Below are 18,981 nucleotides of genomic sequence, written 5' to 3'. Positions count from 1 at the left end.
TCGCTGTCACACACAACGATCCAGCGATGTCAGCGGGTGATCAAGCGACGAAAGAAAGTTCCATACGATCTGCTACGACGTACGATTCTCAGCAGGATCCCTGATCGCTGCTGCGTGTCAGACACGGCGATATCGTAACGATATCGCTAGAACGTCACGAATCGTACCGTCGTAGCGATCAAAATGGTACTGTGTGACAGTACCCTTAGTCGACAAACGGAACTTGTACCAACCCCATAAAATTCGGTCATCGACAAACCGATCCATTAAGGATCAGACTGTGTATGCCGATTGCGTAGCTGAAAAGGGGAGCCGTGTTACGGAACCCCCCAGCAGCCAGAATATGTTGTGCAGTTATATGTATGTATAATAGGTCAAATGTGAGATGCATCAGCCCCCAGGTTGCGCCCTGGGCAGAGGGGACAAGATATCCCCCTTCTGACCTCCCCCACCTTTGTAATTCCCACAGTAAATATCGGCAGGCTCCGGCCCCCTGCGGCTATTGTAATGTATGTCTGGCCTGCCGCTTTTCAATTGGCCCGCCCTCTGTATCTGTGTGATATATTCTGTGTCCTGTGAGTAAAGTGTTGTCACACTTGAAATATGTGGAGAAGCAGTGATCTTTTATATGCGCCCATGTAACCAAGCAATTCCAGCCAGCGTCCTTCATTCAGACACCAGCCAAAGCAGAGTGGACCTCCTGAAACACGGGGTGGTTCTGAAAGAGGTACTCCAGCACGGTAGACCCCGTTACACATCTTACGTGGGCCAAGGAGGAAAAGAACTGGACTGTTACTCAGTGGTACAAGGTGTTGTTTTCAGATGAAAGTAAATTTTCCATTTCATTTGGAAATCAAGGTCCCAGAGTCTGGAGGAAGAGTGGAGAGGCCACAATCCAAGCTACTGGAGGTCTAGTGTGAAGTTTCCACAATCAGTGATGGTTTGGGGAGCCATGTCATCTGCTGTTGTAGGTCCACTGTGTTTTATCAAGACCAAAGTCAGCACAGCCGTCTACCAGGACATTTTAGAGCGCTTCATGCTTCCCTCTGCCGACAAGCTTTTTGGAGATGGAAATGTCATTCTCCGGCAGGACTTGGCCCCTGTCCACACTGCCAAAAGTACCAATACCTGGTGTAAAAACAACAGTATCGCTGTGCTTGATTGGCAGCAAACTCGCCTGATCTTAACCCCATAGAGAATCTATGGAGAATTATCAAGAGGAAGATGAGAGACACCAGACCCAACAATGCAGACAAGCTGAAGGCTTCTATCAAATTATAATGACTCTATCTAATATATAATTGCCTAGAATACTACTTCCTGCAATTTGTGCCAACTTCCGTGGCTTTGTCCGGAGCTAATGTCCGGAGCTAATGTCCGGAGATAAGTGACGTCACCAGTGTCCTACACCCAGGCAGAGCACAGGGGCCCCAGGCAGCATATGGGGCCTCAGGCAGAGCACAGTGGCCCCAGGCAGAGCACAGGGGCCCCAGGCAGAACATGGGGCCCCAGGCAGAGCACAGGGGCCCCAGGCAGAGCACAGGGGCCCCAGGCAGCATATGGGGCCCCAGGCAGAGCACAGGGGCCCCAGGCAGAACATGGGGCCCCAGGCAGAGCACAGGGGCCCCAGGCAGCATATGGGGCCCCAGGCAGAGCACAGGGGCCCCAGGCAGCATATGGGGCCCCAGGCAGAGCACAGGGGCCCCAGGCAGCATATGGGGCCCCAGGCAGAGCACAGTGGCCGAGGGGCCCCGCCAACCAAATCGGAGGCCGAGGAGCCCTGCCCACCAAATCGAAGGCCGAGCGGCCCCGCCCACCAAAGCGGAGGCCGAGGGGCCCGGCCCCACCCACCAAAGCGGAGGCCGAGGGGCCCCGACCACCACATCGGAGGCCGAGGGTCCCCGCCCACCAAATCGGAGGCCGAGGGTCCCCGACCACCAAATCGGAGGCCGAGGGTCCCCGCCCACCAAATCGGAGGCCGAGGGGCCCCGCCCACCAAAGCGGAGGCCGAGGGTCCCCGACCACCAAATCGGAGGCCGAGGGTCCCTGCCCACCAAATAGGAGGCCGAGGGTCCCCGCCCACCAAAGCGGAGGCAGAGGGACCCCGCCCACCAAATCGGAGGCCGTGGGGCCCCGCCAACCAAAGCGGAGGCCGAGGGTCCCCGCCCACCAAATCGGAGGCAGAGGGACCCCGCCCACCAAAGCGGAGGCCGAGGGGCCCCGCCCACCAAAGCGGAGGCCGAGGGTCCCCGCCCACCAAATCGGAGGTCGAGGGTCCCCGCCCACCAAATCGGAGGCCGAGGGTCCCCGCCCACCAAATCGGAGGCCGAGGGGCTTCGCCAACCAAATCGGAGGCCGAGGAGCCCCGCCCACCAAATCGAAGGCCGAGCGGCCCCGCCCACCAAAGCGGAGGCCGAGGGGCCTGGCCCCGCCCACCAAAGCTGAGCCCGAGGGTCCCCGCCCACCAAATTGGAGGCCGAGGGTCCCCGCCCACCAAATTGGAGGCCGAGGGTCCCCGCCCACCAAATTGGAGGCCGAGGGTCCCCGCCCACCAAATTGGAGGCCGAGGGTCCCCGCCCACCAAATTGGAGGCCGAGGGTCCCCGCCCACCAAATTGGAGGCCGAGGGTCCCCGCCCACCAAATTGGAGGCCGAGGGTCCCCGCCCACCAAATTGGAGGCCGAGGGTCCCCGCCCACCAAATCGGAGGCCGAGGGTCCCCGCCCACCAAATCGGAGGCCGAGGGGCCCCGCCTACCAAATCGGAGGCCGAGGGTCCCCGCCTACCAAATCGGAGGCCGAGGGGCCCCGCCAACCAAATCGGAGGCCGAGGGGCCCCGCCCACCAAATCGAAGGCCGAGCGGCCCCGCCCACCAAAGCGGAGGCCAAGGGGCCCGGCCCCGCCCACCAAAGCGGAGGCCGAGGGGCCCCGCCCACCACATCGGAGGCCGAGGGGCCCCGCCCACCACATCGGAGGCCGAGGGGCCCCGCCCACCAAATTGGAGGCCGAGGGTCCCCGCCCACCAAATTGGAGGCCGAGGGTCCCCGCCCACCAAATCGGAGGCCGAGGGTCCCCGCCCACCAAATCGGAGGCCGAGGGGCCCCACCAACCAAATCGGAGGCCGAGGGGCCCCGCCCACCAAATCGGAGGCCGAGGGGCCCCGCCCACCAAATCGGAGGCCGAGGGGCCCCGCCCACCAAATCGGAGGCCGAGGGGCCCCGCCCACCAAATTGGAGGATAAGGGGCCCCGCCTACCAAATCGGAGGCCGAGGGGCCCCACCAACCAAATCGGAGGCCGAGGAGCCCCGCCCACCAAATCGAAGGCCGAGCGGCCCCGCCCACCAAAGCGGAGGCAGAGGGACCCCGCCCACCAAATCGGAGGCCGTGGGGCCCCGCCAACCAAATCGAAGGCCGAGGGTCCCCGCCCACCAAATTATTCTTACATTTGAATAAATAAAGTATATATGGATTCTAGACTCCCGATTCTTTAGAATCGGGCTGCCATCTAGTAGAATATATGAGTTTCACTTTTTGTATTGAAGAACTGAAATAAATTAACTTTTTGGTGATATTCTAATTTTGTGAGAAGCACCTGTAAGATAGTACCACCCTGGAGAAAAAAAAATCATCAGATCAATTATCCCGCACAAGAAACATCATCGAAACAAAACACTGGAGGGATTCAGTTTTGTTTTTTTACTCTCAATTCTACTCCACAAATGATTTGTTCACAGTTTTCTGTGCATTATATGGTAAAGTGAATGGCATCACTCAAAACTGCATCTTGAGCCGCAAAAAAAACAAGCCCTCATATGTGGATGAAAAAAAGAAAAAGTTATGGCTCTTTGAAAATGGAGAGCAAAATATGAAAAAAAAACCTAATAATAATATTTGGTTTAGCTTTAATGCCAGGATGGTTATTGCCAGTAACAAGTCACTTCACACTGGTCAAGGTATGTAAATACAGGCCAAGGGTGGCGCTTTTTGCTACAGATGAAGGCAACCATCACACAGGAATTATCACCCAGCTTTTCTGCACCCTTGATTAGCATTTAAAGGGGGCCTCTCACTTTGTATAAATATGTAATTTTTCTACCTGGTGTAAATGCCGCTGTCCTCCTGAATCCGGCGCTGTTTTTCTTGTCTTCCTGCGCCTCTCCATTCTTGAGATATGGCCTCCTTTTCCCTGTACATAAATCTAGTCTTGTTTGCAAAGTGGGCGTGGTCTTCAGGAAGAATATCACAGAGAACCACACCCAGTTGGATAACAAGGCTAGATTCATATACAGAGAAAAGGGGCCCATATCTCAGGAATGGAGAGGCGCAGGAACACAAGAAAAACAGCGCCGGATTCAGGAGTACAGGGGAATTAACACCAGGTAAGAAAAATGTACACATTTGTGGCAAGTGAAAAATGGTCAGAACTGGGAGATATGTAGCTTGGCTGCTCACTCAATATTACATCTGCCCGGTTACTAGGTCTGACATGATTATTGCATAACTGGACTGGTCGCTATGTAACAGCGGCAATGGCGGCCATGTTGGTTATCGCTCAGCATCCCCATCTGGTTATTAGAGTGTAAGCTCTGCGGCTCAGTGATCCTTGGCGGACAGCAGTCTATTTTTACCGTGGTATCCCTCCTTCCTGCGGCCTGGTTTCTCTCCTACTCCTCCTCCTCAGCCCCCGTCAGACACACAGATTGTGACGCTCGGTTATGCAATGTCTGACCCACTGACACACATTTTCTGAGAGAGACAGAGGAGAGATGCCAGGAAACTAGAGCACACACAGGGAGGAGGAGATAGAAGCTCAGAAAACAACAAGAGACAGAACAGGCGGCGTCACTGGCACAGGACACACGGGCAGCACACACCGTCAACACCCAGCTGGCAGGTAAGTGATGCCACCCTACACCGTGTACCGCGTCTATACCAAGTGTGTACTGGGCCAGACGCGAAACATCTCTGTACGGGGAAAGTTGTACCAAGGCGTGGGGCAGAGCGGAGTTTGTCAGGTGCAGCAGAGCTCAGTTTGTCACATTACACTCTTACGTGGGCTATATACCTTACTAAGTGTGTACGGGGTCACGTATGAAACACCAAAGTACGGGACGTGCACCAACGACGAGACATGTGCCAATTGTACCAAGATGTGAAGTAGGGCTGAGTTTGTCGGGTGCAGCAGAGCTGAGTTTGTCAAGTGCAGCAGAGCTGACTTTGCCTTATGTGGGGTATATACACCTTACCAAGTTATGCAAACATGACCCGTTCGGCCCTGCTACCTTTCTTTCGAAATCTCACATCTTGGATGACGAGCGTGCAACAGATGTGTGCCAGGCGCCTTCCATCTGTGCGACAGGTGGGCACCTTCTGTACGTGATATGTGGGCATTGTGTACACGAGCCGGGCATGTGCCAGTCATCTGCCAATCTGTAGCTCTCCAACTCTTGCAAGACTACAACTCCCACCCTGAGTATACCAGGAGCTGTAGTTTTGGAAGAGCCGATGTTCACACCTGTACTTTGAACCTGCCATGTGGGAGAAAAGTACAGATGTAGGAGAGCTGAGTTTGTCACGTAACATTTGCAGTCCTATGTAAAAAAAAAAAAAGGTAAAAAAGCAAAGAGACTTCACACCTGTTGCTCTGCAGTCCTGACTGCACCTGATGGCAAACACAGCTCTACAGTGTTCGATGCATAACACAAACTGGAATAAGTGACAAACTGAACTCTGCTACATATCAAAAAGTGTAGAAAAACAATGAATCTTCCCAAAATCCTGTTGCTTCAGAAAAAGGGTGAAAAAATTTGTATTTTATATACGAGACCTAAAGATAGATAAGTGCGGCAGGACTGAGTTAGTCACATTTGTGTTGTTACATAGGACTGCAGGTAAATCTACTACATCATCCGCATTAGAACAGGGCGTTCTCTCCATTCATACAAGAAACAGTGACAAGTTCAGCTCTGCTTCGTGCTGGTCAGGTTTCAGCCTGCCGGGTATAGGAATAATAAGGCTCCCGACACTTCCTGAATACATGACTTACAGGGACAACTATTCACGTGGAATTAGGCGCATACGTGCGGGGCAATTACTGTTCCTCTCTCCCCACCCCTCTGACAAAATTCCCATCACCTCCCATTCCCGGATCCCATCAAAATCGCTTGCAAAACCCGGTAATACCGGAGAGGGGCAGCTACATGCCACAGAGATAAGCGGCAATTGGGCCATAACTTCATTCCTAAAAGCCAGTACATGTGTAACATCTCATTCATGTTCACCCTCGCGTAATAACGGGGAGGACGGTAATACTGTCATCAGACACCAGGGATGGTGAGGACGGTGATACTGTGCGGAGGGTCAGACATCAGGAATGGTGAGGACAGTGATACTGTATGGGCGGATCAGACACCAGGGATGGTGAGGACGGTGATACTGTGTGGGGGGGATCAGACACCAGGGATGGTGAGGACGGTAATACTGTGTGGAGGGTCAGACGCCAGGAATGGTGAGGACGGTGATACTGTGCGGCTGGTCAGACACCAGGAATGGTGAGGACGGTGATACTGTGCGGAGGGTCAGACACCAGGGATGGTGAGGACAGTAATACTGTGTGGGGGGATCAGACACCAGGGATGGTGAGGACGGTGATACTGTGTGGAGAGTCAGACATCAGGAATGGTGAGGACCGTGATACTGTGTAGGGGGATCAGACACTAGGGATGGTGAGGATGGTGATACTGTGCGGAGGGTCAGACATCAGGAATGGTGAGGACCGTGATACTGTGTGGGGGGATCAGACACCAGGGATGGTGAGGACGGTAATACTGTGTGGAGGGTCAGACGCCAGGAATGGTGAGGACGGTGATACTGTGCGGCGGGTCAGACACCAGGAATGGTGAGGACAGTGATACTGTGCGGAGGGTCAGACATCAGGAATGGTGAGGACCGTGATACTGTGTGGGGGGATCAGACACCAGAGATGGTGAGGACCGTGATACTGTGCGGAGGATCAGACACTAGGAATGGTGAGAACGGTGATACTGTGCGGAGGGTCAGACACTAGGAATGGTGAGAACGGTGATACTGTGCGGAGGGTCAGACACTAGGAATTGTGAGAAAGGTGATACTGTGCGGAGGGTCAGACACCAGGAATGGTGAGGACGGTGATAATGTGTGGAGGGTCAGACACCAGGAATGGTGAGGACGGTGATACTGTGCGGAGGGTTAGGCACCAGGAATGGTGAGAACGGCGATACTGTGCGGAGGGTCAGACACTAGAAATGGTGAGAACGGTGATACCATGCGGCTGGTCAGACACCAGGAATGGTGAGGACGGTGATACTGTGCGGAGGGTCAGACACCAGGGATGGTGAGGACAGTAATACTGTGTGGGGGGATCAGACACCAGGGATGGTGAGGACGGTGATACTGTGTGGAGAGTCAGACATCAGGAATGGTGAGGACCGTGATACTGTGTAGGGGGATCAGACACCAGGGATGGTGAGGATGGTGATACTGTGCGGAGGGTCAGACATCAGGAATGGTGAGGACCGTGATACTGTGTGGGGGGATCAGACACCAGGGATGGTGAGGACGGTAATACTGTGTGGAGGGTCAGACGCCAGGAATGGTGAGGACGGTGATACTGTGCGGCGGGTCAGACACCAGGAATGGTGAGGACAGTGATACTGTGCGGAGGGTCAGACATCAGGAATGGTGAGGACCGTGATACTGTGTGGGGGGATCAGACACCAGAGATGGTGAGGACCGTGATACTGTGCGGAGGATCAGACACTAGGAATGGTGAGAACGGTGATACTGTGCGGAGGGTCAGACACTAGGAATGGTGAGAACGGTGATACTGTGCGGAGGGTCAGACACTAGGAATTGTGAGAAAGGTGATACTGTGCGGAGGGTCAGACACCAGGAATGGTGAGGACGGTGATAATGTGTGGAGGGTCAGACACCAGGAATGGTGAGGACGGTGATACTGTGCGGAGGGTTAGGCACCAGGAATGGTGAGAACGGCGATACTGTGCGGAGGGTCAGACACTAGAAATGGTGAGAACGGTGATACCATGCGGAGGGTCAGACACCAGGAATGGTGATGACGGTGAGATACTGTGCGGAGAGTCAGACACCAGGGATGGTGAGGACGATGATACTGTGCGGAGGGTCAGACACTAGGAATGGTGAGAACGGTGGTACTGTGCAGAGGGTCAGACACCAGGAATGGTGAAGACTGTGATACTGTGCAGGGAACCAGACACCAGGAATGGTGAGGACGGTGATACTGTGTGGGGGATCAGACACCAGGGATGGTGAGAACAGTGATGCTGAGGGGGGGATCAGACACCATTGATGGTGAGGACGGTGATACTGTGCGGGGAATAAAACACCAGCGATGATGAGGACAGTGATACTGTGCAGGGGATCAGACACCAGGGATGGTGAGGACAGTGATACTGTGCAGAGGGTCAGATACCAATGATGGTGATACTGTGTGGGGGATCAGACACCAGGGATGGTGATACTGTGCAGAGGGTCAGACACCATTGATGGTGAGGATGGTGGTACTGTGCGGGGGATCAGACACCAGGGATGGTGAGGACGGTGATACTGTGATCAGACACTGGGAAGAATGTACAGAGCACGAGAAGTGGTACTTTACTACAAGTACATGATATGGGGTCCAAACCAAGGAGTGGTACTATGATTGACTGTTTTGCTATTGGGCACTATTTTCTAAGATTGGTGATGAAAGTGTGGCAGAAGTTGCCTAGCATTAGCAGACTGGCACAAGTCTCGTGGGAGAAGGGTGAATAGCATTGAAGGGTACTAGGGGTCCAGGTGGGCACAGGTGTTGGCACATCAGGGTATTGGCAGAGAACGGTGGCACACAGCAGGCTGGCAGGGACGGATGGTTGGAGTGAAGGGTGGTAGTAGTAGTGAATGAATGTGTCGCCTGGCAGGGAGCATTGCTGTGCTGCATTCAGTGTCTGGCACTGAACGGGTCGGTGGCAGTGCTTGGCATCAGTCTCTGGCTCAGCGCCCTCAGGTTTGTTTATGAAATCCTGACCTAGTTTCCGTGCCTCGCGCTGGTGGATCACATGGCAGTGAGATTAGGCACGTGGACTGTAAGAGAAGGGGAGTGTGGAAGAGACAGGGTGTGTGCACACTAACTAACACACTGACACACATACGTGGATGGATGATGCCAGGGGTCCTGGGGGGCACAGACAGGTAACGTACACATCTAACAGAGCTCATCTTTCTCTATCTTTATAAAGTTACGGCATACTTGGGACCATCGGTGGTGGTCCACCGGCAATCTTCTTCAAGAAGGAACCAAGTTGGCTTCTGCATTGCCACTGAGGTGCCAACTTGGCACTTTGCCCAGGGTCTTAAGATAGAGAGGGCTTCTAGGATAGTTATCCTGGTGACTGTGCTCTTATCGTTGAGTTGGGTGGCTCTGCTCTTGCTCTAGACTCATTTTTTCCATGTAGACAATCGTCAATGTGAAGAATTCACCCGCACGTGTACCCGCGGCTTAGTCACCTGGATTTGATAATTCCAGGTCACACCTCTGTATATAAATAATTCTATGTAATAACAGCACAGATTACAAAACACAAAGTCACCTCTGTTATTACCGTATGAAGTAAACTAGGGCAAACGTAAGCCCATGGCATGCCAACCCTACTGGGTCAAATTATGTAAGGACGAGGAGGGAGGGACGCCATCACATCACTTTCCTAATTTTTTTCTTTCTTCTTTAGGCGTGTCCAGAAGAGAAAAACCTGGCAAACAGGGAAACAGAATTACAATCGGGCAGAGACGCGAGACACAGAGGATCCTCAGAGTATCACGGCTCCAAGCACAGTGCACCTAAGATGCCCAAACTGCATGCCGAGGCCGACCAAGTGATACCTACTACCTTCCGTCATCTCAAGATCCAACGTTCAACCTGAGCGTCTTCATAACCCGACCATACAGTGACGACTGATACAAGTCTTCTTCTGGTTGACACATCGAGAAGAAGTCGGATTGACATGGAATCTCCTCTCTCCAACTTCTCCACCATGAACGAGGAGCAGCATTCCCGGGGCCGAGCCGCTGGCAACCAAATGGGCCCTGGAAGTGGGCGTCGTAAACGGGAGTTCATCTCCGATGAAAAGAAAGATGCCTGTTACTGGGAAAAAAGGAGGAAGAACAATGAGGCTGCCAAGAGGTCCCGTGAGAAGAGGCGTTTTCACGACCTGGTCCTGGAAGGAAGGGTGGCAGCTCTGGACGAAGAAAATGGGCGACTCAGGAGTGAACTACTCCAGCTAAAGCTCCGTTATGGACTCATTGAAGCCGCCTCCTTTCTGGATGCTGGCCATGGACTCGGAGGGTGTAAAGATGGAGATTCTCGGTCTCTTCGGTGTACCTCGGAGACCTCATCCTTCACTTCTTCCTACTTGGGAATGAATTCTGACTCCTCGGAGGCGGACAGTGGAGGAGGAGCAGCAAACGACAGCTATTCCCCCCGGGGGTCACTTTCAGACCTTTCAGATCAGTCCTCTAGAGACAGTCCGATGCCAATATCTTATGGAGACAGGAGGGCAATAATGGAAAATGACTTTACCAACATGTGCCCGATGGACAACAATCCCTCCTCGAGATTAGCGATGCCACGCGGGGGTGTGATTCTCTACAGAGTGGGTGGGCTCACAGTGGACCCTCAAAGCAGGCATATGGAAAGTCCAGAGCTTGCAGAGCTGAGCCCCCTGAAGCACATGGTCAGAGACAGTAGCCCACCACCACTACGCTCCTCTATATTTGTTCATGCAGACAGTTTGCAGATTCAATACCAGCAGCTGATGAATACGGTGGCTGAGGGAACGGGGCTGCCAAGGTCACCCAAATCTCTCCATTCGGGATACCACAGTGAGGACAGCTGCAGTGAAGAAGGGTCATCTAATTCTTGCCCCTTGGAATACCCAACCCACCAGGATGCGGCAGCAGCCGTGAAATTACCACATAAACTGAGACTGAAAAGTAGGTCACACGGACAAGAGGGATGGAGGGCGGACAAGGGGCAGGGCGAGGAGAACTAACAGCAGCATTTTGCTGCTTAATGACTGAAGCCAAATACGTGGGCACTACTATTCCTAGAAATGTTTACCCATAGATGCCACGCCTGGGACTATGGCACCTGCGTCACTGCTGTACGATGAGGGTAGACGGAGCTGAGAACTATGTTGTATATATGTAATGTGAGTAGTTCAATAAAATAAAAAACTGTGTATAATCTACAGTCTAATCAATGCATAATGGTGACTGCTACCTGTGTGATGGGGAGAGGAGGTCGTCGTGTCCCATATAATAGTGCACCCGACTACCAGGTAAAGTCAGTAATACAACCTGCGGTGCATCCTCATATGCAGACTACCTATAGATGTCATCCACAAACACGGTAAGTATTACTCTACTGATCCTGTGTTATGCTCCAGAGCTGCACTCACTATTCAGCTGGTGCAGTCACGGTGTGCATACATTACTGATCCTGAGTTACATCCTGTATTATACCCCAGAGCTGCACTCACTATTCTGCTGGTGCAGTCACGGTGTGCATACATTACTGATCCTGAGTTACATCCTGTATTATACCCCAGAGCTGCACTCACTATTCTGCTGGTGCAGTCACTGTGTACATAGATTACATTACTGATCCTGAGTTACATCCTGTATTATACCCCAGAGCTGCACTCACTATTCTGCTGGTGCAGTCACTGTGTACATAGATTACATTACTGATCCTGAGTTACATCCTGTATTATACCCCAGAGCTGCACTCACTATTCTGCTGGTGCAGTCACGGTGTGCATACATTACTGATCCTGAGTTACGTCCTGTATTATACCCCAGAGCTGCACTCACTATTCTGCTGGTGCAGTCACTGTGTACATAGATTACATTACTGATCCTGAGTTACATCCTGTATTATACCCCAGAGCTGCACTCACTATTCTGCTGGTGCAGTCACGGTGTGCATACATTACTGATCCTGAGTTACATCCTGTATTATACCCCAGAGCTGCACTCACTATTCTGCTGGTGCAGTCACTGTGTACATAGATTACATTACTGATCCTGAGTTACATCCTGTATTATACCCCAGAGCTGCACTCACTATTCTGCTGGTGCAGTCACTGTACATACATTACCGATCCTGAGTTACATCCTCTATTATACCCCAGAGCTGCACTCACTATTCTGCTGGTGCAGTCACTGTGTACATACATTACATTACTGATCCTGAGTTACATCCTGTATTATACACCAGAGCTGCACTCACTATTCTGAATGTACATCACTAGACGCTTGGTGCTTGGGGTATTGAATATGTGCAGTTTATAGTAGAATGAACACACATCCCGTCAGTAATCGCTGTGATTTCGGTATATTAGAGCTTTGCAGGTGTTGAGCCATAAGGAGGTTTGTTCTGCACTTTTCTCTTCTGCCCAATCTGCCATCAGGCACAGTAAAATTACGAAATAATATGTGCATGACACCGGTGGACAACGCCTCTGTAACTGTCCTGTGTCACTGTAAGGGATTATCGGGAGCCATCACATCCACATCAAGAGCTGAGGAGTCCTGAGAAAGCAGCACCTGTGATTGCTGACCCCATAACTGCAGAGTCCAGACCTCCTCTGGTATTAACATCAGCACAAACCCTGCTCCCCCACTGGGAGCTTCATGGCCAAGCAGCTGCATGCAGCCGTACATCACCAAGCACAATGCTGAGCGTCAGATGGAGTGGTGTAAAGCCACAACTGGACTCTGGACCACCAGAGATATTAGATATCAGCCAATATCAATCATTGATGATGGAGAATGACCATCAATATGAACCCCTTTATTATCCTAGACCACCAGAGATATCAGGTATTGCTTAACTACTCCAGACCCCCAGGGATATTCCCTCTAACCACTACACCACCATACGTAAAATGTTGGCGCTTCCTACTGCACCAAAAATGTCAACTTTTTGACATTTTTCCTGCCGCTCTGGACACTTTTCCATAGTGAGCGTGGTTAGTTTAACTTTTATAAAACATCTCCCCAAAAAGTTGCACCCGCACCCCAGTATGGGGGCGTCCTAAAGAGTGGAGTAATAATTCTAGGCAGATGAGCAATATCGATATGTAACATTGCAGGATGCTCAGATGAATCTGACATTCTAGAAATGCAGCCATAAGGAAGAGTGACTTCAAAGAGACTTTTTAAATTTTTATATATATTTGTATTTTACATACTTTATGGAGGGACATACTAAAAAGAATGAAGAAAAGGAATAAATAAAAAGAATGAACATAATAACTTTTAGGTCCAAAGAGATGGAGAGGTGTTATAGATTTCTTATGCATCTTGGATATGAAATGAACACGAAATATATGTAGAATATTAGGAAATCAACATATCCCATTTAAACAGGTGTATATTATATTCCCTGAGCCTGATAGGTGGGAATGAAGATGAAATATATGTAAATAATAGAGGAATGAACACATATCCCATATAAACAGGTGTATATTATATTCCCTATGCATGATAGGTGGGGAATGAAGATGAAATATATGTAGAGAATAGGAGAATGAACACATATCCCATATACACAGGTGCATATTATATTCCCTGAGCGTGATAGGTGGGGAATGAAGATGAAATATATGTAGAGAATAGAGGAATGAACACATATCCCATATAAACAGGTGTATATTATATTCCCTGTGCCTGATAGGTGGGGAATGAACATGAAATATATGTAGAGAATAGAGGAATGAACACATATCCCATATAAACAGGTGTATATTATATTCCCTGTGCCTGATAGGTGGGGAATGAACATGAAATATATGTAGAGAATAGAGGAATGAACACATATCCCATATAAACAGGTGTATATTATATTCCCTGTGCCTGATAGGTGGGGAATGAACATGAAATATATGTAGAGAATAGAGGAATGAACACATATCCCATATAAACAGGTGTATATTATATTCCCTATGCATGATAGGTGGGGAATGAACATGAAATATATGTAGAGAATAAAGGAATGAACACATATCCCATATAAACAGGTGTATATTATATTCCCTGAGCCTGATAGGTGGGGAATGAACATGAAATATATCTAGAGAATAGGGGAATGAACACATATCCCATATAAACAGGTGTATATTATATTCCCTGAGCCTGATAGGTGAGGAATGAACATGAAATATATGTAGAGAATAGAGGAATGAACACATATCCCATATAAACAGGTGTATATTATTTTCCCTGTGCCTGATAGGTGGGGAATGAACATGAAATATATGTAGAGAATAGAGGAATGAACACATATCCCATATAAACAGGTGTATATTATATTCCCTGTGCCTGATAGGTGGGAATGAAGATGAAATATATGTAGATAATAGGGGAATGAACACATATCCCATATAAACAGGTGTACATTATATTCCCTGAGCCTGATAGGTGGGGAATGAATATGAAATATATGTAGATAATAGGAGAATGAACACATATCCCATATAAACAGGTGTATATTATTTTCCCTGTGCCTGATAGGTGGGGAATGAACATGAAATATATGTAGATAATAGGGGAATGAACACATATCCCATATAAACAGGTGTATATTATATTCCCTGAGCCTGATAGGTGGGGAATGAACATGAAATATATGTAGAGAATAGAGGAATGAACACATATCCCATATAAACAGGTGTATATTATATTCCCTATGCATGATAGGTGGGGAATGAACATGAAATATATGTAGAGAAGAGAGGAATGAACACATATCCCATATAAACAGGTGTATATTATATTCCCTATGCATGATAGGTGGGGAATGAACATGAAATATATGTAGAGAATAGAGGAATGAACACATATCCCATATAAACAGGTGTATATTATATTCCCTGAGCCTGATAGGTGGGGAATGACCATGAAATATATGTAGAGAATAAGGGAATGAACACATATCCCATATAAACAGGTGTATATTATATTCCCTGTGCCTGATAGGTGGGGAATGAACATGAAATATATGTAGAGAATAGAGGAATGAACACATATCCCATATAAACAGGTGTATATTATATTCCCTGTGCCTGATAGGTGGGGAATGAACATGAAATATATGTAGAGAATAGGAGAATGAACACATATCCCATATAAACAGGTGTATATTATATTCCCTGTGCCTGATAGGTGGGGAATGAAGATGAAATATATGTAGATAATAGGGGAATGAACACATATCCCATATAAACAGGTGTATATTATATTCCCTGAGCCTGATAGGTGGGGAATGAACATGAAATATATGTAGAGAATAGAGGAATGAACACATATCCCATATAAACAGGTGTATATTATATTCCCTATGCCTGATAGGTGAGGAATGAACATGAAATATATGTAGAGAATAGAGGAATGAACACATATCCCATATAAACAGGTGTATATTATATTCCCTATGCATGATAGGTGGGGAATGAAGATGAAATATATGTAGATAATAGGGGAATGAACACATATCCCATATAAACAGGTGTATATTATATTCCATGAGCGTGATAGGTGGGGAATGAACATGAAATATATGTAGAGAATAAGGAAATGAACACATATCCTATATAAACAGGTGTATATTATATTCCCTGTGCCTGATAGGTGGGGAATGAACATGAAATATATCTAGAGAATAGGGGAATGAACACATATCCCATATAAACAGGTGTATATTATATTCCCTGAGCCTGATAGGTGAGGAATGAACATGAAATATATGTAGAGAATAGAGGAATGAACACATATCCCATATAAACAGGTGTATATTATATTCCCTATGCATGATAGGTGGGGAATGAACATGAAATATATGTAGAGAATAAAGGAATGAACACATATCCCATATAAACAGGTGTATATTATTTTCCCTGTGCCTGATAGGTGGGGAATGAACATGAAATATATGTAGAGAATAGAGGAATGAACACATATCCCATATAAACAGGTGTATATTATATTCCCTGTGCCTGATAGGTGGGAATGAAGATGAAATATATGTAGATAATAGGGGAATGAACACATATCCCATATAAACAGGTGTACATTATATTCCCTGAGCCTGATAGGTGGGGAATGAATATGAAATATATGTAGATAATAGGGGAATGAACACATATCCCATATAAACAGGTATATATTATATTCCCTGAGCCTGATAGGTGGGGAATGAACATGAAATATATGTAGAGAAGAGAGGAATGAACACATATCCCATATAAACAGGTGTATATTATATTCCCTGTGCCTGATAGGTGGGGAATGAACATGAAATATATCTAGAGAATAGGGGAATGAACACATATCCCATATAAACAGGTGTATATTATATTCCCTGAGCCTGATAGGTGAGGAATGAACATGAAATATATGTAGAGAATAGAGGAATGAACACATATCCCATATAAACAGGTGTATATTATATTCCCTATGCATGATAGGTGGGGAATGAACATGAAATATATGTAGAGAATAAAGGAATGAACACATATCCCATATAAACAGGTGTATATTATATTCCCTGTGCCTGATAGGTGGGGAATGAACATGAAATATATGTAGAGAAGAGAGGAATGAACACATATCCCATATAAACAGGTGTATATTATATTCCCTATGCATGATAGGTGGGGAATGAACATGAAATATATGTAGATAATAGGAGAATGAACACATATCCCATATAAACAGGTGTATATTATATTCCCTATGCATGATAGGTGGGGAATGAACATGAAATATATGTAGAGAATAGAGGAATGAACACATATCCCATATAAACAGGTGTATATTATATTCCCTATGCATGATAGGTGGGGAATGAACATGAAATATATGTAGAGAATAAAGGAATGAACACATATCCCATATAAACAGGTGTATATTATATTCCCTGTGCCTGATAGGTGGGGAATGAACATGAAATATATGTAGAGAAGAGAGGAATGAACACATATCCCATATAAACAGGTGTATATTATATTCCCTATGCATGATAGGTGGGGAATGAACATGAAATATATGTAGATAATAGGAGAATGAACACATATCCCATATAAACAGGTGTATATTATATTCCCTATGCATGATAGGTGGGGAATGAACATGAAATATATGTAGAGAAGAGAGGAATGAACACATATCCCATATAAACAGGTGTATATTATATTCCCTGTGCCTGATAGGTGGGGAATGAACATGAAATATATCTAGAGAATAGGGGAATGAACACATATCCCATATAAACAGGTGTATATTATATTCCCTGAGCCTGATAGGTGAGGAATGAACATGAAATATATGTAGAGAATAGAGGAATGAACACATATCCCATATAAACAGGTGCATATTATATTCCCTGAGCCTGATAGGTGGGGAATGAACATGAAATATATGTAGAGAATAAGGAAATGAACACATATCCTATATAAACAGGTGTATATTATATTCCCTATGCATGATAGGTGGGGAATGAAGATGAAATATATGTAGATAATAGGGGAATGAACACATATCCCATATAAACAGGTGTATATTATATTCCCTGAGCCTGATAGGTGGGGAATGAACATGAAATATATGTAGAGAATAAGGAAATGAACACATATCCTATATAAACAGGTGTATATTATATTCCCTATGCATGATAGGTGGGGAATGAAGATGAAATATATGTAGATAATAGGGGAATGAACACATATCCCATATAAACAGGTGTATATTATATTCCCTATGCATGATAGGTGGGGAATGAAGATGAAATATATGTAGATAATAGGGGAATGAACACATATCCCATATAAACAGGTGTATATTATATTCCATGAGCGTGATAGGTGGGGAATGAACATGAAATATATGTAGAGAATAAGGAAATGAACACATATCCTATATAAACAGGTGTATATTATATTCCCTGTGCCTGATAGGTGGGGAATGAACATGAAATATATCTAGAGAATAGGGGAATGAACACATATCCCATATAAACAGGTGTATATTATATTCCCTGAGCCTGATAGGTGAGGAATGAACATGAAATATATGTAGAGAATAGAGGAATGAACACATATCCCATATAAACAGGTGTATATTATATTTCCTATGCATGATAGGTGGGGAATGAACATGAAATATATGTAGAGAATAGAGGAATGAACACATATCCCATATAAACAGGTGTATATTATATTTCCTATGCATGATAGGTGGGGAATGAACATGAAATATATGTAGAGAATAGAGGAATGAACACATATCCCATATAAACAGGTGTATATTATATTCCATATGCATGATAGGTGGGGAATGAACATGAAATATATGTAGAGAATAAAGGAATGAACACATATCCCATATAAACAGGTGTATATTATATTCCCTAACACTGATAGGTGGGGAATGAAGATGAAATATATGTAGAGAATAGGAGAATGAACACATATCCCATATAAACAGGTGTATATTATATTCCCTAACACTGATAGGTGGGGAATGAAGATGAAATATATGTAGAGAATAGGAGAATGAACACATATCCCATATAAACAGGTGTATATTATTTTCCCTGTGCCTGATAGGTGGGGAATGAACATGAAATATATCTAGAGAATAGGGGAATGAACACATATCCCATATAAACAGGTGTATATTATATTCCCTAACACTGATAGGTGGGGAATGAAGATGAAATATATGTAAAGAATAGGAGAATGAACACATATCCCATATAAACAGGTGTATATTATTTTCCCTGTGCCTGATAGGTGGGGAATGAACATGAAATATATGTAGAGAATAGGGGAATGAACACATATCCCATAAAAAAAGGTGTACATTATATT

At 46.8% G+C, this 18,981-nt stretch overlaps 1 protein-coding gene and 1 long non-coding RNA gene across 3 annotated transcripts in view; one reads left to right on the top strand and one right to left on the bottom strand.

Moving 5' to 3' along the window:
* LOC143774378 (uncharacterized) overlaps positions 1-18,981 on the bottom strand; it is a 142,288-nt gene that overhangs the window by 31,465 nt on the left and 91,842 nt on the right. The gene's annotated exons all lie outside the window — the stretch shown is intronic.
* LOC143774376 (nuclear factor interleukin-3-regulated protein-like) lies at positions 4,764-11,292 on the top strand. Of its 2 annotated transcripts, none has more exons than XM_077261897.1 (2): positions 4,764-4,892; positions 9,781-11,292. In XM_077261897.1, the coding sequence occupies exon 2, from the start codon at positions 10,054-10,056 to the stop codon at positions 11,098-11,100; it is 1,047 nt and encodes a 348-aa protein (XP_077118012.1). In that variant the 5' UTR covers positions 4,764-4,892; positions 9,781-10,053; the 3' UTR covers positions 11,101-11,292. The 2 variants fall into 2 exon arrangements, with proteins under 2 accessions (XP_077118012.1, XP_077118013.1); XM_077261898.1 differs by lacking the exon at positions 4,764-4,892 and adding an exon at positions 9,196-9,244 and having other exon boundaries at positions 9,781-11,285.

This window comes from Ranitomeya variabilis, chromosome 5 (assembly GCF_051348905.1).
Source record: "Ranitomeya variabilis isolate aRanVar5 chromosome 5, aRanVar5.hap1, whole genome shotgun sequence".
NCBI classification, from domain to species: domain Eukaryota; kingdom Metazoa; phylum Chordata; class Amphibia; order Anura; family Dendrobatidae; genus Ranitomeya; species Ranitomeya variabilis.
Note: the sequence above shows the minus strand (reverse complement) of the source record. Positions and strands in the feature narration are given on the sequence as shown.